This window comes from Pristiophorus japonicus, chromosome 17 (assembly GCF_044704955.1).
Source record: "Pristiophorus japonicus isolate sPriJap1 chromosome 17, sPriJap1.hap1, whole genome shotgun sequence".
NCBI lineage: Eukaryota > Metazoa > Chordata > Chondrichthyes > Pristiophoridae > Pristiophorus > Pristiophorus japonicus.
The window spans coordinates 110,398,932-110,417,100 of record NC_091993.1 but is presented as its reverse complement, the minus strand read 5'-3'; the positions used below and the strand labels follow the sequence as shown (position 1 = coordinate 110,417,100).

The window sequence follows — 18,169 nt, the reverse complement described above, 5'->3', positions numbered from 1 at the left end:
ACAGTCTAAGGATAAGGGGGAAGCCATTTAGGACCGAGATGAGGAGGAATTTCTTCACCCAGAGAGTGGTGAACCTGTGGAATTCTCTACCACAGAAAGTTGTTGAGGCCAATTCACTAAATATATTCAAAAAGGAGTTAGATGAAGTCCTTACTACTAGGGGAATCAATGGGTATGGTGAGAAAGCAGGAATGGGGTACTGAAGTTGCATGTTCAGCCATGAACTCATTGAATGGCGGTGCAGGCTAGAAGGGCCGAATGGCCTACTCCTGCACCTATTTTCTATGTTTCTATTTTTCTAAATCGCCCTGGCCGTATTCTATTCCCTGCAGTACTTACCATTATATCTGCGCCGACCAACAAAAGGTAATTTAGTCTAATCCCAATTACCAGCTCTAGGTCCGTAACCCTGCAGGTTACACCACTTCAAGTGCCCATCCAACCATCTCTTAAAAGTGGTGAGGGTTTCTGCATCCATCACTCTTCCAGGCCGAGAGTTCCAGATCTACACAACTCTCTGTAAAGAAGCCCCCCCGCCCCCCGTCAAATTGCCTCTAAACTTTCCACCAACCACCTTAAAACTATGGCCCCTCATAATAGCCCCCTCCACCAATGGAAATAGACCCTTACTATCCACTATGTCCAGGCCCCTCAATATTTTGTACACCTTGAGGTCTCCTCTCATCCTCCTCTGTTCCAATGAGAACAAACACAACCTATCCAATGTGTCCTCATAACTAAAATTCTCCATTCCAGGCAGCATCCTAGTAAATCTCCTCTGCACCCTCTCAAGTGCAATCACGATCTTCCTATAATACAGCGACCAGAACTGCACACGGTACTCCAGCTGTGGCCTAACCAAAGTATTATACAATTTAAGCATAACCTCCCTGCTCTTATATTCTATGCCTTGGCCAATAAAGGCAAGCATTCCATATGCCTTCTTAACCATCTTATCCACCTGGCCTGCTACTTTGAGATCTGTGAACAAACACTCCAAGGTCCCTTTGTTCATCTACACTATTAAGTGGCCTACCACTTAATGTGTATACCCTTTCATTATTAGCCCTCCCAAAGTGCATCACCTCACACTTCTGAATTAAATTCCATTTGCCACTGCTCTGCCCACCTGACCAGTAGATTGATATCCTCCTGCAGCCCATGACTTTCCTCTTCATTATCAACCACACAGCCAATTTTGGTGTTATCTGCAATCTTCTTAACCGTATTTCCTATATTCAAATTTAAATCGTTGATATATACCACAAAGCAAGGGACCCTGTGGAACCCCACTGGAAACATCCTTCCAGTCACAAAAACATCCATCAATCATTACCCTTTGCTTCCTACCTCCAAGCCAATTTTGGATCCAACTTGCCACTTTGCCCTGGATCCCATGAGCTTTAACCTTCATGACCAGTCTACCATGCGGGTCCTTATCAAAAGCCTCGCTAAAGTCCATATATACTACATCGTACGCACTACCGTCATCGACCCTCTTGGTTACCTCCTCAAAAAATTCAATCAGGTAAGTCAAACACGATCTTTCCTTAACAAATCCGTGTTGATTGCCCCTAATTAATCCTCACCCATCCAAATGCAGATTTATGCTGTCTTTCAGGATTTTTTCCAATAATTCTCCCACCACTGACGTTAGGCTGACAGGCCTGTAATTACTCGGTCTATCCCTTTTTCTCTTCGTAAACAAGGGTACTACATTAGCAGTCCTCCAATCCTCCAGCACCATGCTCATATACAAAGAGGGCGGGAAAATGATGGTCAAGGCCTCTGCTATTTCCTCTTTTACTTCGCTCAACCACCTGGGATGCATTTCATCCGGGCCTGGGGACTTATCTACTTTCAAAGCCACTAAACCCCTTAATATTTCCTCTCACTATATTTATTTCATCCAGAATATCACACTCCTCCTCTATAACAGCATCTGCATCAGCTCTTCCCTTTGTGAAAACAGATGCAAAGTATTCGTTAAGAACTCTACCAACATCTTCCGCCTCCTCACAAAGATTAACCTCATGGTCTCTAATAGGCCCTACCCTTTCCTTAGTTACCCTCTTACTCTTAATATATTAATAGAACATTAGGGTTTTCCTTAATTTTACTGGCCAAGGAGTTCTCATGTTTTCTCTTAGCATTCCTAATATCCTTTTTAAATTTTACCTCTTATCTTTCTATATTCCTCTAAAGATTCTAAAGTATTTAGCCGTTGATATGTGACATAAACGTCCCTTTTTTTCTTAATCCTCCCCTCTAAGTCCCTAGACATCCAGGGGGCTCTCGAATTATTTTTCCCAGCTTTTTGCTTTAACGGCACATGTTTGACCTAAACCTTTCGGATCTCCTCCTTGAATGCCTCCCACTGTTCCAACACAGATTTACCCAAAAGTAGCTGTTTCCAGTCCACTATGGCCAAATCACTCCTTAAACTTAGAAAAATTAGCTTTTTTCCAATTCGGAACTTTTATTCCAGGCCTATTCTTGTCCTTACCCATAATCAACTTGAATCTGACTGAATTATGGTCACTGGCACCCAACTTTTTTCTGGCCAAATTGGCATAAATGATGCAAGTGGCTGGGAACACCCCCTTTTGAAAATAAAACACTAACCTAACAAAAAACCTAACTAACTCACTTACACTGGCACAAATTAAATGGCCATATTTGCAACTAAAGATACACCAGAAAAATCAAGTTACACCAAAAAAAACGGTGCAACTCATGGGGAAATTTGGGCCCCATAGCACAAACTTTTACCCACATTACCTCCAGACTCTCATCACATCTCTCCTTTTTGGCCTCCCACGATCCACATAAACTACAACGCACCAAAAAATCCACATCCTTATTCAGCATTTCTGCCTTTACCAACCTAATTGCTTCCCCTTCCCCACCCTTTAACACGTTTAACTCAAAATTCTCATTCTTAATTTACAATCTTTCTTATAGCCTCATCTCTATTCCTGCCACTGCAATCTCCTCCAACCCAACATGCCTACCAGTATCCTTCCAACTCTGGCCTTGCATGCAATTTCCCATCTTTCCTTCCTTCTCCCCCACTTTAACTTGGAGATAGAGCCTTTGGAACTGTCTCCCTAACCCACCTTGCCATCTTTCTCCCCACCTTCAAAACCTGACGCTCTCAATCATCTCCTTTAATATTACTCTTCAGCATCCATTTCTCCTTTGTGAAGTATTTTTAAAAATGTGCTACTTTAAAGGGTACTACAATAATGCAAGTTAAGACTAATTAATAAATTACTACATATTTTAATACAAAATATATTCAGTCACTTCAGTTACTATTAGCTGTGCTTTACTTACCATTTAACAAGACAGACAAAGTCATGAATTTGTTTCCATGTTTCACCAAAATTGGAGGAAAACCACAAAACATTCTGGAATATTGCAAATAATGTTTCAGACAGAAGAAAAAAAATCTCTGGATTGCATAAATCACTGAATGTGCCAGATGTATATTAAGTGCAAAAATGTTTCCACTTACATTGAGATAAACATGTATGAAACTACTTGCATACAAATTCTATTGATGTATCGGTTTTCTAAATTCTCAACTCACTCCCAAATGCAATATTATTTGCTTTAAAATAGGAATTAAAACACACACACACCTGTTTGTTTAAAATATGCATCTTGTTTGTTGTGGAATATACATGGCAAAACTATAACAATTTCCAAATCACCCACTAATAATAAATCAGCAGTAAACTTGTGAATTATCTGTATGGTAGTGATTGAGTAATTTGAGGATGTGTGAAATCTTCTTTGTGAAAGAGTTATTTCACAGCATTAAAGTTCAGCTGCTGTTTGGTACCAAAACAATATGAGCACATCTTCACACCATAAAGCAACCGAACTACTATTTAAGTATGGTCGCGTCTATACTTCGTGTGGTGTTTCTATGACTGGAAGTAGGGCAACATTACTGCATGCAAAAATACATGCTAGACATCGGATTTTAAACCACAGACATCTCTCAATTTCTGATGGTGTTTGCTGAATGCAAATAACACTATCAGCAATGCTGCTTCTAGAAATGCTGACAGTGGCAAGAAAGTATGTAGAAACAAATACAATGCTTCTGAATGTGTTTTAAAGTGTCAACTGTTGAGAATTTTCTCTTGCAATTTCTACTGCTATTAGATTTTATCATTTATAGTAATTTACTTGTACATTTTATAGTGTTATTAGCTGAAAGTTTGTATCATGAATTACTCAAAAATTACTGGATCCACATAAAACTTTACATACCAAACGCCATTTACTTCTACAAAATACTATGATATTACTTTTATATTTTGTGTGCCCAAGGCAGCTGCAATGGTTATATATTTTCCACTTCACAGAAATAGCTATTAGAAATAAAGTACAACTGCAAAAAGGGTAAATGCTAAACCTACTAGTTTTTCCGCTACATCAGCTGAACTTTCTCATGTTCAAACTCCAGTTATCCTACACACTGCAGTAAACCGAAAGCAAACACTTTCCTAACTTGAGATTGCAATGGTATTTTTGCATTTCCTGAATAACCAAAACCTACGACGGTTAAAGAATACAATCATTTCCATCTCAGATGCACTTACATCGATGCTGAGTGCTAGCAGATGGTCAGAATTTTTAGAATGGTAAAAGATCTGCAATAGTGGGTGAAAAGGAAGATTTGTGGGGACAAAGTTCTTTCCAAGATCATTTGACCTGAAGATTCTTCCTCCACTGCTCTTTCCAGACACATCAGCTGTAAGAATCACCTAAAGGAGAGTGACAAGGAAAGCAAGTGTCATTATGAAACAGAAATGATTTTTTTTTTTTTAAATCACAATTAAACTGGCATATCTCCCCAAATATAGTGAAGGTTTAGCTAATGTCATATTTGTAATAAGAACATAAGAATTAGGAGGAGTAGGAGCAGGCCTCTCGAGCCTGCTCTGCCATTCAAGATCATGGCTGATCTAGCTCAACTCCACCTTCCTGCACTATCCCCATATCCCTTAATTTCCTTAATATTCAATAATCCATCAACCTCTGTCTTGAATATACTCAACGACTCAGTATCCACAGCCCTCTGAGGTAGAGAATTCCAAAGATTCACCACCCTCCGAATGAAGAAATAGCTCTTCATTTCAGTCCTAAACGGCCGACCCCTTATTCTGAGACTGTGGCCCCTGGTTCTAGACACCCCAGCCAGGGGAAACATCCTCCTGCGTTTACCCAGTTAAGCCCTGTAAGAATGTTATATGTTTCAATGAGATCACTTCTCATTCTTCTAAACTCTAGAGAATACAGGCCTAGTCTATTCAATCTCTCCTCGTTGGAATCAGTCTGGTGAACCTTAGTTGCAATCCCTCTATGGCAAGTATATCCTTCCTTAGATAAAGAGACCAAAACTGTACATAATACTCCAGGTGTGGTCTCACCAGAGCCCTATATAAATTGCAGTAAGACATCTTTACTTTTATACTCAAATCCTCTTAATAAAGGCCAACATACAATGTGCTTTAATTGCTTGCTGTACCTGAATGTTAACTTTCAGTGATTACCCAGGTCCCTCTTATCAACATTTAATAGTTTCTCATAATTTAAAAAATATTCTATTTTTTTTATTTTCTATAATGCAGCACCCTTAAGTGGCTCTGCTTTGATAGCTACAGTCATTTATACTGAAGGGAGGGGTTCCATATTAATTAGTCGCACATTAAAACAATTTTTGAAGTGCTGTTTTGTAGCCATTTTCTGGAACGGTCTATCCAATGGCTATGGGGATGCATATTGGCCAACTAAAGCAAAACTGCTCCTTTGCTGTCCAATACAGGGGAAGCGTAGCCACTTCTACTGCTCAGGCTATTGGCAGGGGTAAAATAAACACAAGCATGCCTCTGCCTCGAACACAAGCTTGCTGAGCATTTATGCTAACGGGCGACACCGTTGTCAGGTCATGAGCTAAATATGACCTCTTGCATAATACATAATGCCTGCTTCATTTACTTGGCCACTGCTAGCTAGCCTGAAAGTTAGTATCAAATAAGTATATTATATGTTGCAGTGTTTACACTTAGCTTTACAGGTCTCGTACTCATGCAATCAATTTGAAGTTTGATTATTAGTTACAGTTGCCTACTTTAATCAGTAGCACTTCAGTCAGTACCCTGCGCCTCATTGCACTATACAATGACCTCATGACCCAAACTAAAAGTAACATTCTTTAATTTATCTTCTACCTGACTGCTGACACCCTTTTTACAATTGTGAGCAAGTTCCAAATCAACTCAATTCCTATAGACAGAAAAAGCTAGATGCACTGCCACTTGAAAGCCCAACTCGGAAGACATGGTCACATTTGAGTTTAATCTTTGATGCACAGGAGAGTGCCAAAACAAAAAAGGGGCTCTGCTGGATAAGGATGCCTGTCAACAGACTGGAAATAGCCAAACTTGAGAATTGAGTGCAAGCCAATTCCTACCATTCCACAACAGTTTGTTGGAGCACACAAAATGTTTAACATACGGATGTCATGCAGTGGAATTGCAGAATCTTTCTGAATATATGAGCTATGAGTCGAATGGCATTCGTCTTCTATATCTTTGTAGATTATAGATTTAGATGAGGAAAGACAGGAGGCGGCTCGAGTGCATAAACGCCAGCATGCACTGGTTGGGCCGAATGGCCTGTTTCTGTGCCGTGTATTCTATGTAATCTTTAATGTGGTGCACACTAATCACAAGTTTGCTTACTCATTGTGCATTTTTTGCTTTAAAAAAATATATATATCTGTTAACACATGTTCTTCCTTATCCCTTTCTTGGGTTTTCCTGTAGCAATGGCCAGTAAGACAGCTGACCTGTGCCTGACCCCATGCCCTCACCAACATTGTTCTGAACCTGGCTGCTGAGAGATGTACAAGAACAGCCCAAGATGATTCTCCCTCCAGTTTTGTCTCTCTATAGAGAACTATCTAAGGAGCACTCTGTGCTACCCACACAGAACAGACATTTGTAACTCAGCACACTGTAGGGAAGAAAACTGTGGTTGTGTATCCAAATCTTAATACTATAGTGTAGATCCAACACCCATCCACAGTTTGAGAGGAGTTTGAAAGCAAGAAAGATAGCAGTGCGTAGTGTACTGCAACATATCGCATACAACATAAAAGGATTTACCTTTCCAGAGTTCTCAGGGCCAATAGCAATTCCAAATTCAGTACGAATGAAAGTATTGTTGATGAGTTTAGTAATATCAGAGAAGGTCTTTCCATAATTATCACTGAAAGAAAATTACCAATTAAAACAATAGGGCATGCAACCTCTAGAAGCAAACATAGGCAAGTAACAAAAAAAAAAAGGGCGCTCTATTAGTACATGTTGGGTATATTAAAAAATACTGTCCTAGAATAGTATAATATAGTTTTACATCAAGGATTCCAACAAGGCAAATTCCTAATTATTCAGGCTATTCTTGGGGGAGCAGCATCAAAATAAGAACAGGTGTTTCTCCACAAGAGGAAGAGACATTTAAAAGGAATCAAACCTTATTAATCCACCCAATTCCTAGCAAGTTACATAGGAGCAACAGGTAATGTAAATTTCATGTCGTAACTGAAGCAAGAAATAGTTAGATGACATAGTTCTATTCATGGTTATTTGCCACATACCTTCACCCTTCTACCTAGTTTTAAAAACTTCAAAACTACCCAAAGGTACAATGAATTTAGACAATTCTGTCTTCCTGCTATACTCCAATCATGATGAAATTATTCCCAATAATATTTGGCCCAATTCATGGCACTGCAACAGTTTACAGAAGTTACTGCAGCATACAACTTGGCAACCATTGTAATACAGAATAAATCCAGACATTCTTCCTGGAAATCTAGCTTCCGTATCCAAGCATGAAGGCTTTATTATAATCTAAGTGAAGTTTTTGTTAATCCATTATCAGCATGGTTACTGACAGGTCACAATAGCATGCAACACAAGAAAACCACCAAACTATTTTGTAGCTTCTGTTAGCTACAACTCAGCATGTGGTCAGAAATTACTTAAATACAAATTTGAGTGGGTGAAGAATAAGGAAGAGCAGAGTGATCAGAGCTCCTTTTCAGATGATACAGTAGTATATCAGTTAGAAATATTTAGATATTTGTAGCACTGTATAGTAGCTAGAATAGAACTGCAAAAGATTGATACTGTCTGCTATTGCTTACAATAACAAGAATATTTGATGTGTCCTAGTTGCAGAACTCTCCATTAAAATTCCTGAACTTGGTTACTCATTAGGGCAAATGTTTTTCCCCCCTCAAATTCAAACTACTTATAGGAAGAACTGCAAAAGTGTTTAATATTTCTCTGTCAAAAGATATTATTGAAAGCTGAAGATTCCAAGCATTACCTTCTATACAACCGTGATTGTCCAAAGCTAATTCCCAAGAACGGCAACTGAAAGGTTGTTAAGGCCAAGAGAACCTGTGAATGAAAACATGATTGAATAAATGTAATCGTGTTGATTTGACATTTTTCACCCCAAATCCAGAGTTCTTCACAATAGGGTACTTCCATATTGCTGAAGTACAGCAGTTTCAATCCATCCAATGGCTCATTAGAATAGTTTGCTGCTAATTCACAGGATCAATTAAATGCGGCAGTGCTGTAGATATGCTATAAAAGAGCACTCAAAATTAAGCCACAACTAGCAACTAATAGGGCACCACACGACACACATCCACATTGGTCTATAAAAAGCCTCCACAAACGTCTTGTATGTAGAATCAGTTTTGTGAGCTTGATCACAAGACCAATCACACTTCTGCCTTTTTCTAAATTGATAGTCATACGTGACAACCCACAACACAAAAAAAACTGAGTTTCAAAAAGCAGACAGCTCCCTAAATCCCTAAACTGAAAAATAGCCCGGAGCAAAGATTCGTGACCAAAATCATTGCTTTAAAGTAACCAAAGTTAACTTCTTTGACATAGTAACTGGCCATGATGAACATCCAAGTTAGTTTTGGTTTGGAAAACACAAACTGCTAATAGTAACAGCCTTCCAAAAACAACTTCAGAAGAAACCTCTGCAAGTCAACACTTAGTAATTAAAGGAAAGGGCACACGTCTGAGTGATCAGAAAGTGAAGCCATCCATTAGTACTATTTCACTGAGCTGCTGTTGGGGTAATTACCTGTTCATTATGAAGTGCCCAGAAGCTCAAAACATCAAAGGAAGGAGGCCAAACTTTGACCCTCTAAAAGAAGGGAAGATCACTTTTTAATTATATTCTGAAGGATAGGAGTTTGTCATCTTATACAGGTTGGACCTTCCTTATCCGGGACTCCCTTATCCGGCACCACCCCTCGTACAGCATGATTCTAGTGGCCAGGGGCGCATGCACAAAAAGTGGCCGACCTCCACCCCAACTTTGGGGCACGCCGACACCAACTGGGGCCGCGCCGACACTTGGCCCGCTGACACCCCCTTGGGCTGACCTCCCTTTATCTGGCAAAATCCCATATTCGGCACATGCCAGGTCCCGAGGGTGCCGGTTAAGGGAGGTTCAACCTGTAGTACATGTCAGTACTTTGGAGTAACCCCACATCAGGTTATATGATAGACAGTGGGAGACAACTGCCAGTGACCACTTTACAGATCGCTAGCTCCAAGTACCATGCAGTCATAGTGGCAAACAACTTGGAGAATGTGATTACTTTTGGTTGGATGCATTGAAAACTATTGCACATTCATTTGGCATATGGGGCATGCATTTCTTTGAAAACTCCCAAGTACCTGAAGTTGTTGCTGTGACAGGCATTTTCAATGTTACAGGTAATAGCGAATATTTTATACTGAGCATATAACCCTACAATTGCATAATTTGGGTACAGGGTTCAGAGAAATCACTTCAAATAAGTATATAAATAATATTCTAAAATTACATATTTGCAGTCAAATTTCATCCATTGAACTACATTGTGTCTTTTACTATTTTCATTTAAGTTTTTCTTAAAGTTCTCAAATCCTTCCCAAAACCATGGGCTTGGACTCCCGAGTTGAAGCTGAATTGTGCAGTCTGTGCACAGTGTACCTAATGTCCCAGGATACATCAGTACTATTTACTCATCTAAAATACATTATTCCTTCAACTTCTAAAATATGTGTTAATGTTTGGTTTTGAAATTCAGACAGGCTGAGAGAGTGAGGGAATTAGTCTTCTGATTACACACCTGTAGCAGTTTCTATCATGTTCAGTAAACTTCAAAAAAATGGATTAAGAGGGCTTGGAAAGAGCACAGCACAGGCAGGGTAGAGCACGTTCTCTCTTCCCCCACCACCGCACATGTGTACTTGGGAAGGATAAACAGCAGTGTTTGATATTTGAAACTTTCAATTCACTGGGGCTACATAACCACAGATAGAATGTTGATAAGCTATTGTTTATTAAAAACAAATTCCACCAAATGATGACAAACCTGATAACACCACAGGTATGCGTAACACATGCTGGGCATTTTCAAAAACATTATATTAACTTCAAAAACCTTCACAATCAACGTGTTAAGAAAACCAAATGAATTTGGTACATGTCACGACGTGCCATCCAGGACTTTTTCAAAAATGATTTGACCGATAACAATCATTCCCCTTGTCAAAACACAACATGTACAGGTAGAATACCCAAACTATTCAGGCACCACTACTGTAGCCAGAGAGCAATATATTTCCCATACCTAAAACAGAGACAGTCAGCAGAGTTGCTCACTACCAGCGCAGCCTTCGGTCGCCTGAGGAAGAAAGCGTTCGACTATCAGGCTCTCAAATCTAGCACCAAGCTTATGGTCTACAAGGCAATAGAGAGACCCATCCTCCTGTATGGCTCAGAGACGTGGACCATATACAATAGACACCTCAAATCGGTGGTGATGGAGAAATACCACCAACGATGTCTCCGCAAGATCCTGCAAATCCCCTGGGAGGACAGACGCACCAACGTTAGTGTCCTCGATCAGGCCTACATCCCCAGCATCGAACACACTCGACCAGCTCCGTTGGGCGGGCCATATTTGTGTCAGGCATGCGAACAGACTCCCAAAGCAAGTGCTCTACTCGGAACTCCTACACAGCAAGCAAGCCCCAGGTGGGCAGAGGAAATGTTTCAAGGACAGCCTCAAAGCCTCATTGATAAAATGCAACATCCCCACTGACACCTGGGAGTCCCTGGCCAAAGACCGCCCTAAGTGGAGGAAGAGCATCCAGGAGACTGAGCACCTCAAGTCTCGTCACCGACAGCATGCAGAAGGCAAGCGGAAGGAGCGTGCGGCAAACCAGACTCCCAACCCACCCTTTCCTTCAACGACTGTCTGTCCCACCTGTGACAGAGACTGTAATTCCCGTATTGGACTGTTCAGTCACCTAAGAACTCACTTTTAGAGTGGAAGCAAGTCTTCCTCAATTTCGAGGGACTGCCTATGATGATGATTACTACTCCCCTGCTGTTCAAGGCAAGATTAGAGGTGCCCAGTCAGGATGAGGGAGCATAAAGAGGTAGAGTGGGGCAGGAACATTCCAAGACTCGATCTCTTTGTGGTTAACAACATCTCTGTGGTCAACAACATACTACAGTGTTCAAAAAAATTAGGTGAGCAATCTGCCTACAGAACTTCAAGGGGCTGGCAGACAACACGATAAACTGGGACTAATTCTGTGCCAATCCCCTCTTTGACAAATACCATCCTAGCATATACCAGCACATCCACCAACCCCCAATAAAATGATAGCACTAAACAGTAACCTCATAGTATTATAGACCTGATAAATGGAAGGACACTGGAGGGAGGATTTTCAGGTTAAACTCTTTCTTTCCCCTACTCCACCCCATCCCCAACAACTGTATATCCTACTCTAATTGGTGTGCATGGAAGGGGGAAGAGCCTATAAATTAAGGGGCAACACAATATATTTTGGGATATCCATAAAACAGCTTGGTACAAAACATCATGCTAACGTCTAATGAATGCTCCAGAGAATGGAAGTTAACATTCTTCAAAGAGGACAGCATACTGATAGCATAAAGACCTGGAGCAAGGCCAAAGCACATAGAAGAATACAGTTTACACACATACTTTCCCCCATTACTTCCTCACTACCTGAATATACTCAATTTGATTTTTAAACAGATCCAGGATTAATGAAATTCTGGACGCCTACAACATGGCTCCAACTGTGAAAAAAGTCTTTTAAAAAATAAACCAAATTACAAGGCTTCTATAAAAGGAAACAGATCCAAATCATGATTCAAGTGGTCACAACAACAAGTACCAGTTTGAAAATCTCCCTAACCCATCAACTGAAAAAATTTTGAAATTTCAGGAATCAATATCCCTATTTTCAAACCCGAAATGGCGGCTGCCAATTAGTACGTCTATACCAATATATTGACATAACTATTTTATTCTGACTCAAATTTTCTTCACTCCTGTTCTGAACACACACCTTCTTTCAGTCTAGTGTAAATCGGAGCTATCCAACGAGTTTATAAAATGGAGTCCTCAGGGAATTCCAATAACCAGACAGTAGTAATTAAAAGGAACCCAAAAATGTAACCTGCTCATTATTGAGAGCCTTCCAGAAAAACTACTTGGTGGTCCGGGGGTGGGAAAGAGAGTTAAAATGTATGCAGACTTTATGAACAGGAATAGGTCATTTAGCCTCTCAAGCCTGTTCTACCATTTAATGAAATCATGGCTGATCTGTGACCTAACCCCTTATACCCACCTTTGGCTGATATCCCTTAATACCTTTGCTTAACAGAAATCTATCAATCTCAGATTTAAAATTAATTGATCTAGCATCAACTGCCGTTTGTAGAAACAAAGAGTTCCAAACTTCTACCATTCTCTGCGTATGGAAGTGTTTCCTAACTTCATTCCAGATAGGCCTGGCTCTAATGTTTCAGTTATGTCCCCTAGTCCTAGAATCCCCAACCAGCAGAAACAATTTCTCTCCATCTACCCTACCACTTCCCCTTCATAGCTTAAACTTGGATCAAATCACCCCGTAATCTTGTCAATTCCAGGGAATACATCCCTAGTTTGTGTAATCTCTCCTTGTAAGTTAAGCCTTAGAGTCCAGGTATCATTGTAGCAAATTTGTCAACCGCGAGGGTCTATGGAGTATCCTCCTCCATTTCAGATGCCTCCAAAAGTTCGGCACCATCCTCCACGACAACATGCAGGCCGTGATCCTTACCAACAGACCCAATCCACGTCCAGACCGGGGTCAAACAGGGCTGCGTCATCGCCCCAACCCTCTTCTCAATCTTTCTCACCACCATGCTCCACCTCACAGTCAACAAGCTCCCCGCTGGAATGGAACTAAACTACAAAGCCAGTGGGAACCGGTTCAACCTTCGCTGTCTCCAGGCCAGATCCAAGACTACCCCAACCTCTGTCGTCGAGCTACAGTAGGCGGATGACAGCTGCGTCTGCGCACATAGAGGCTGCACCCCAGGACATAGGCGACGTATTTACTGAGGCATTTGAAAGCATGGGCCTTATGCTAAACATCCGTAAGACAAAGATCCTCCACCAGCCTGTCCTCACCACACAGCACTGCCCCCGCAGTCATCACGCCCCTCGGCGGGACCACTTCCCATATCTCAGGAGCCTCCTTTCAACAAGAGCATGCGAGATCCAACACTGCCTCCAGTGCGCCAGTGCAGCCTTCAGTCGCATGAGGAAGAGAGTGTTTGAAGACCAGGCCCTCCAAACTGCCACCAAGCTCATGGTCTACAGGGCTATAGTAATACCTGCCCTCCTGTATGGTTCAGAGACATGGACCATGTACAGTAGACACTTCAAGTTGCTGGAAAAATATCACCAACGATGTCTCTGCAAGATCCTACAAATCCTCTGGGAGGACAGGCGCACCAACATCAGCGTCCTCATTCAGGCTAACATCCCCAGCATTGAAGCACTGACCACACTCGATCAGCTCTGCTGGGCAGGCCACATAGTCCGCATGCCAGACACGAGACTCCCAAAGCAAGTGCTCTATTCGGAGCTCCTTCATGGCAAACGAGCCAAAGATGGGCAGTGGAAATGCTACCAGCACACCCTCAAAGCTTCCCTGATACCAAGTGCAACATCCCCACTGACACCTGGGAGTCCCTGGCCCAAGACCGCCCTAAGTGGAGGAAGTGCACTCGAGAAGGTGCTGAGCACCTCGAGTCTCAACGCCAAGAGCATGCAGATATGAAGCGCAGACAGCGGAAAGAGCATGCGGCAAACCAGTCCCACCCATCCCTTCCCTCAACGACTATCTGTCCCACCTGTGACAGAGTCTGTGGCTCTCGTATTGGACTGTTCAGCCATCAAAGAACTCACTTCAGGAGTGGAAGCAAGTCTTCCTCGATTCCGAGGGACTGCCTATGATGATAGTAAATTTACGCTGCACTCGCTCAAAGGCCAATATATCCTTCCTATGGTGTGGTGCCCAGAACAGTACTTCAGGTCGAACTAGGACTTTGTATAGCTGTAGCATTACTTAAGGGTTCATTTAAAATTTCAGATCATTTTAAACAGACTATTAATTGATTCGGAAAGCTATACTAGTTACACATACTATTTTTCTGACAGTACTGTTAGTTATAGAAACCAATTACCCCCCCGCACTAGCTCTGACAATATTTTCTCAGGGAACAGCATTTCTAATGTTTATACCTGTACAGGAAGCAGTCTTAATAACCACATTATAAAAGGTGTACAACTAAGCTACAGATTCGGTTAATCTTGACTGTGATTGGGTTAAGTGTTTCTTTTTTTTTTTAAAAAAAGAGACAATCTGGTGATGTAGCTTTGAAAATTATACTGTGTAAATATGAAAATAGAAATACTTTAACACATCCATGTAAAATTCTTCCATCTGATACTTTAATGGCAGCATTAACCAGTTTATTGAAGTAGTAAATTCTCAGATTTGAGCAAATTTACCTTGTGCCCCCAAAAATCTATTGGTACACGCTAGAAAACTGGATTAATATTGTGAATTAAAACTAAGGAAAATAAGCTGCTCACAATACTTACACCAGTTCCGTCTCCAACCCATGCCAATGTTACAGATCCACTCAAATCCACAAACACGTACTGGAAAAGAGACATTAGAAAGTATATTTAGACCTTTTAAAAAAATTTACAGATATACAAATTTACAAAGCAGTGACACTTCAAAGTCTAACTGATTATTAGAGAACAAAGAAGTTTAAGAAGAAAACAACTTAGACAATAGTTTTTAAATTTGTACTGCAGGCCTTTTCTTGCTATTAGTGTACTTATGCATCAACTTGTGCAATGGTGTTGCACACCAGCCACACAAATTCAAAGTGTTTTGCAACTCCACAATCTTGCTTGCTGTTATTCACGACAACCAAACTCTACCTCTCCTCCACTACACCAGGACTACTGTTGTACTAACTAAAATGACACATCAGATCATAGATGAACCAAAACTCCCTGCAGCTTATCAGCATAACAAACTATTGTGTTCTAGCTTCTGTCAGCGCCTACTGCCTCTGTTCAGTAATTTGCAACCACAGCATTGTGCTTGACCCAGAGTTAAACTTTCCACTCCATATCTAGCTAATCAATATAAACAATTTTGCCCACTTCTAAAACACTATTTATACCTCTGCTTCATCCCATCACAGTTGAAATACCTATCCAGCCTTTCAAAGGTTGACTTAGTCCTCCCCATCTTCACAATTCAAACTTCAGTAATCTTTTTAAAAATTAATTCATGGGACATGGGCGTCGCTGGCAAGGCCAGTATTTATTGCCCATCCCTAACTGCCCTTGAAAAGTGACAAGCAATGTTCTCATTATTTTGGGGTGTGCGCGTTTCTCCTATTTAAAAGTTGGTGAGCCGGCTATGCTAAGCTGCAGAGCGCTGCACAGCTTAAAGGGAACACTGATGATGAGCCGCCTTCTTGAACCGATGCAGTCCGTGTGAAGAAGATGCTCCCACAGTGCTGTTAGGGAAGGAGTTCTAGGATTTTCAACCAGCGACGATGAGTAATTTAACAACTCTGGCCCAAGTTCTCTCCTTCACACTTAACATTTCAATTTTCACCATGTGGAGACACACAGACATCTCAGCAGTGAAAGAATAGTGTACTGATTTATTTTGTTATCCAGTTAGGGTAGCCAACCCTCCCAGTTTGTTCCAGGAGACTCCTGGAATTGGGGGTTGCTCGCCTTCATAGCTAGTCCCACTCCGTGACCTTGTACTTCTGGCATAGCTACGGTGTGGAGTCAGACCAACTAACTTAGTCTACAGTAATGTCAGGTTGGCATACTACAGAATTTAGTCAGCCAATATCAACATTAGGTTATTTCTTATAATGCATGTCATGTATTTATGGTAATCAAGAAGGATATTTGCAACTATATGCCGGCACAGACAATAGGCTGAATGATCTCCTTGTGCCATAAATTTCCATTCTATGCTTGCCATAAACTACTGTGAAAGCTCTCAACACTCCCTAATTAAGCCCAAGCTGATTTGGGTTTTTTTTTTTGGGGGGGGGGGGGGGGGGGACGTCATTTTATTGTAAATTGTTCTCTCCACCTTTTTTAGTCTAAAGCCTTTCTGTGACAGAGACTTGCCATTGGTCCTGGTGACTATGAAAGTCCCCCTTGCCCAAGAAAGCACCAAGCCTCCACTCACTAGCTGTTGACACTCAACAACACAGGGAGATTGAGAAAGCTGTGTGGGAGATCACGGTTGCAAATCATTCTCCCATCACTGTGTGATGCAGCACATTAAAGCAACAATATCTAGATCAGCATGCAGCCTCTTCCTACTCCTGATTTTCTCCCTTAGCCCACTTATTCAGAAAGCAATGATTCACACTGGGGTTCCAAAACAATTGCTTGTTTTAATCTTCTACTATTATCTTAGGAGTACTGACACTCTACTTTTGTTTAAGTGCTGTTCTGTAGAAGTCAAAGATCTACAATTTTGTCAAAGCCCACAGTGAATAGCTTGAAGACAACACATTAAATATTTATTGAGCTGTTGGCACAGCCTGAACATCAAAGTACAAGTGCTAGAGTTCAAGTTTTCAAAGTTAAGCTGGATTTATTTTTGGCAGCACAGACTGAAATTTCTTTTTACATAAAGTTAAAAAAAATTAAAACAAAAATAAAAATGGGAAGCAGTCAAACCAGTACAATTAGACAATCTTTTTCACTTGTCCCTTTCTTTCTGCATTTACAGAAACTAATGATTAGTCAATGTTAAAAAATAAGGAATTCATGAGCTGATTTTCTCCAAAAAGGGAAAGCCAATGAACATATGTTACAGTTAAGACAAGACAGTGATCTCAACTAAAGCACTGAATTCAGGTTTATTCTAACTTTACATTATTCTTACACCGCAGGTAGTAATTGTGTACCCAAACAGACAAGCTTGTAGATCTATTTGAGTTAATGCACATTTGGAAATGCTGCTGTTCATTTCAGTACTGCTTTAACTAAAGCAAAATACTGTAGATTCTGGAAATCTGAAAGACACAAAATGCTGGCAAACACTCAGCAGGTCAGGCAGCCTGTGTGGAGAGAAACAAGAGTTAATGTTTCAGGTCGATGACCTTTCATCAGAACACTACTTCCAAATTGGGTTTTAAAATTATTTTGCTTACTGCACTCCAGAAAGAATAATGCTAAGCAGAATAATGCTGAGCACAGTGCAAAAAGAAAAAATGTCAGTTACTTTTTAAATTATTTTTAAATAAACTTAGATGAAGTGTGTAGCATTATACATCTTTTGAAATGAATATATTTGATAGATACTAGTTAAATTCTGTTATTCGAGGGACTGTATGTACTACTCCTATTTCTTATATTCTGATGTTCTTATTCTGCAAAGTTGTACTCAGAATACAAAACAGCACCACTTCACTATGCTCTTCCATTTATTCAATGTCCCACATTCTATTCAAGTCAGCTAAACGTGATTTAATTAAACACTGGATTAGATTTCAATGTTGTGTTTCTGTACTTTGTGCAACTGAAAGTTATGACCTCATCAATTGAGTGGATATCAATAGAACAATAAAAAAGTGGAGTTTCACTGAATCCAACACAAGCATATTA

The 18,169-nt window shown here is 40.6% G+C and overlaps 1 protein-coding gene across 1 annotated transcript in view; it reads right to left on the bottom strand.

The window, feature by feature from the left end:
• The window catches only part of sort1a (sortilin 1a), a 93,102-nt gene that overhangs the window by 58,462 nt on the left and 16,471 nt on the right, over nucleotides 1-18,169 (bottom strand). Inside the window, exons 2-6 of the mRNA XM_070859048.1 lie at nucleotides 15,101-15,160; nucleotides 8,419-8,492; nucleotides 7,191-7,293; nucleotides 4,620-4,784; nucleotides 3,340-3,413 (exon numbers count right to left, since the gene is read on the bottom strand). Of these exons, the coding sequence (XP_070715149.1) occupies nucleotides 3,340-3,413; nucleotides 4,620-4,784; nucleotides 7,191-7,293; nucleotides 8,419-8,492; nucleotides 15,101-15,160 (476 nt within the window). The remainder of the gene's footprint in view (nucleotides 1-3,339; nucleotides 3,414-4,619; nucleotides 4,785-7,190; nucleotides 7,294-8,418; nucleotides 8,493-15,100; nucleotides 15,161-18,169) is intronic.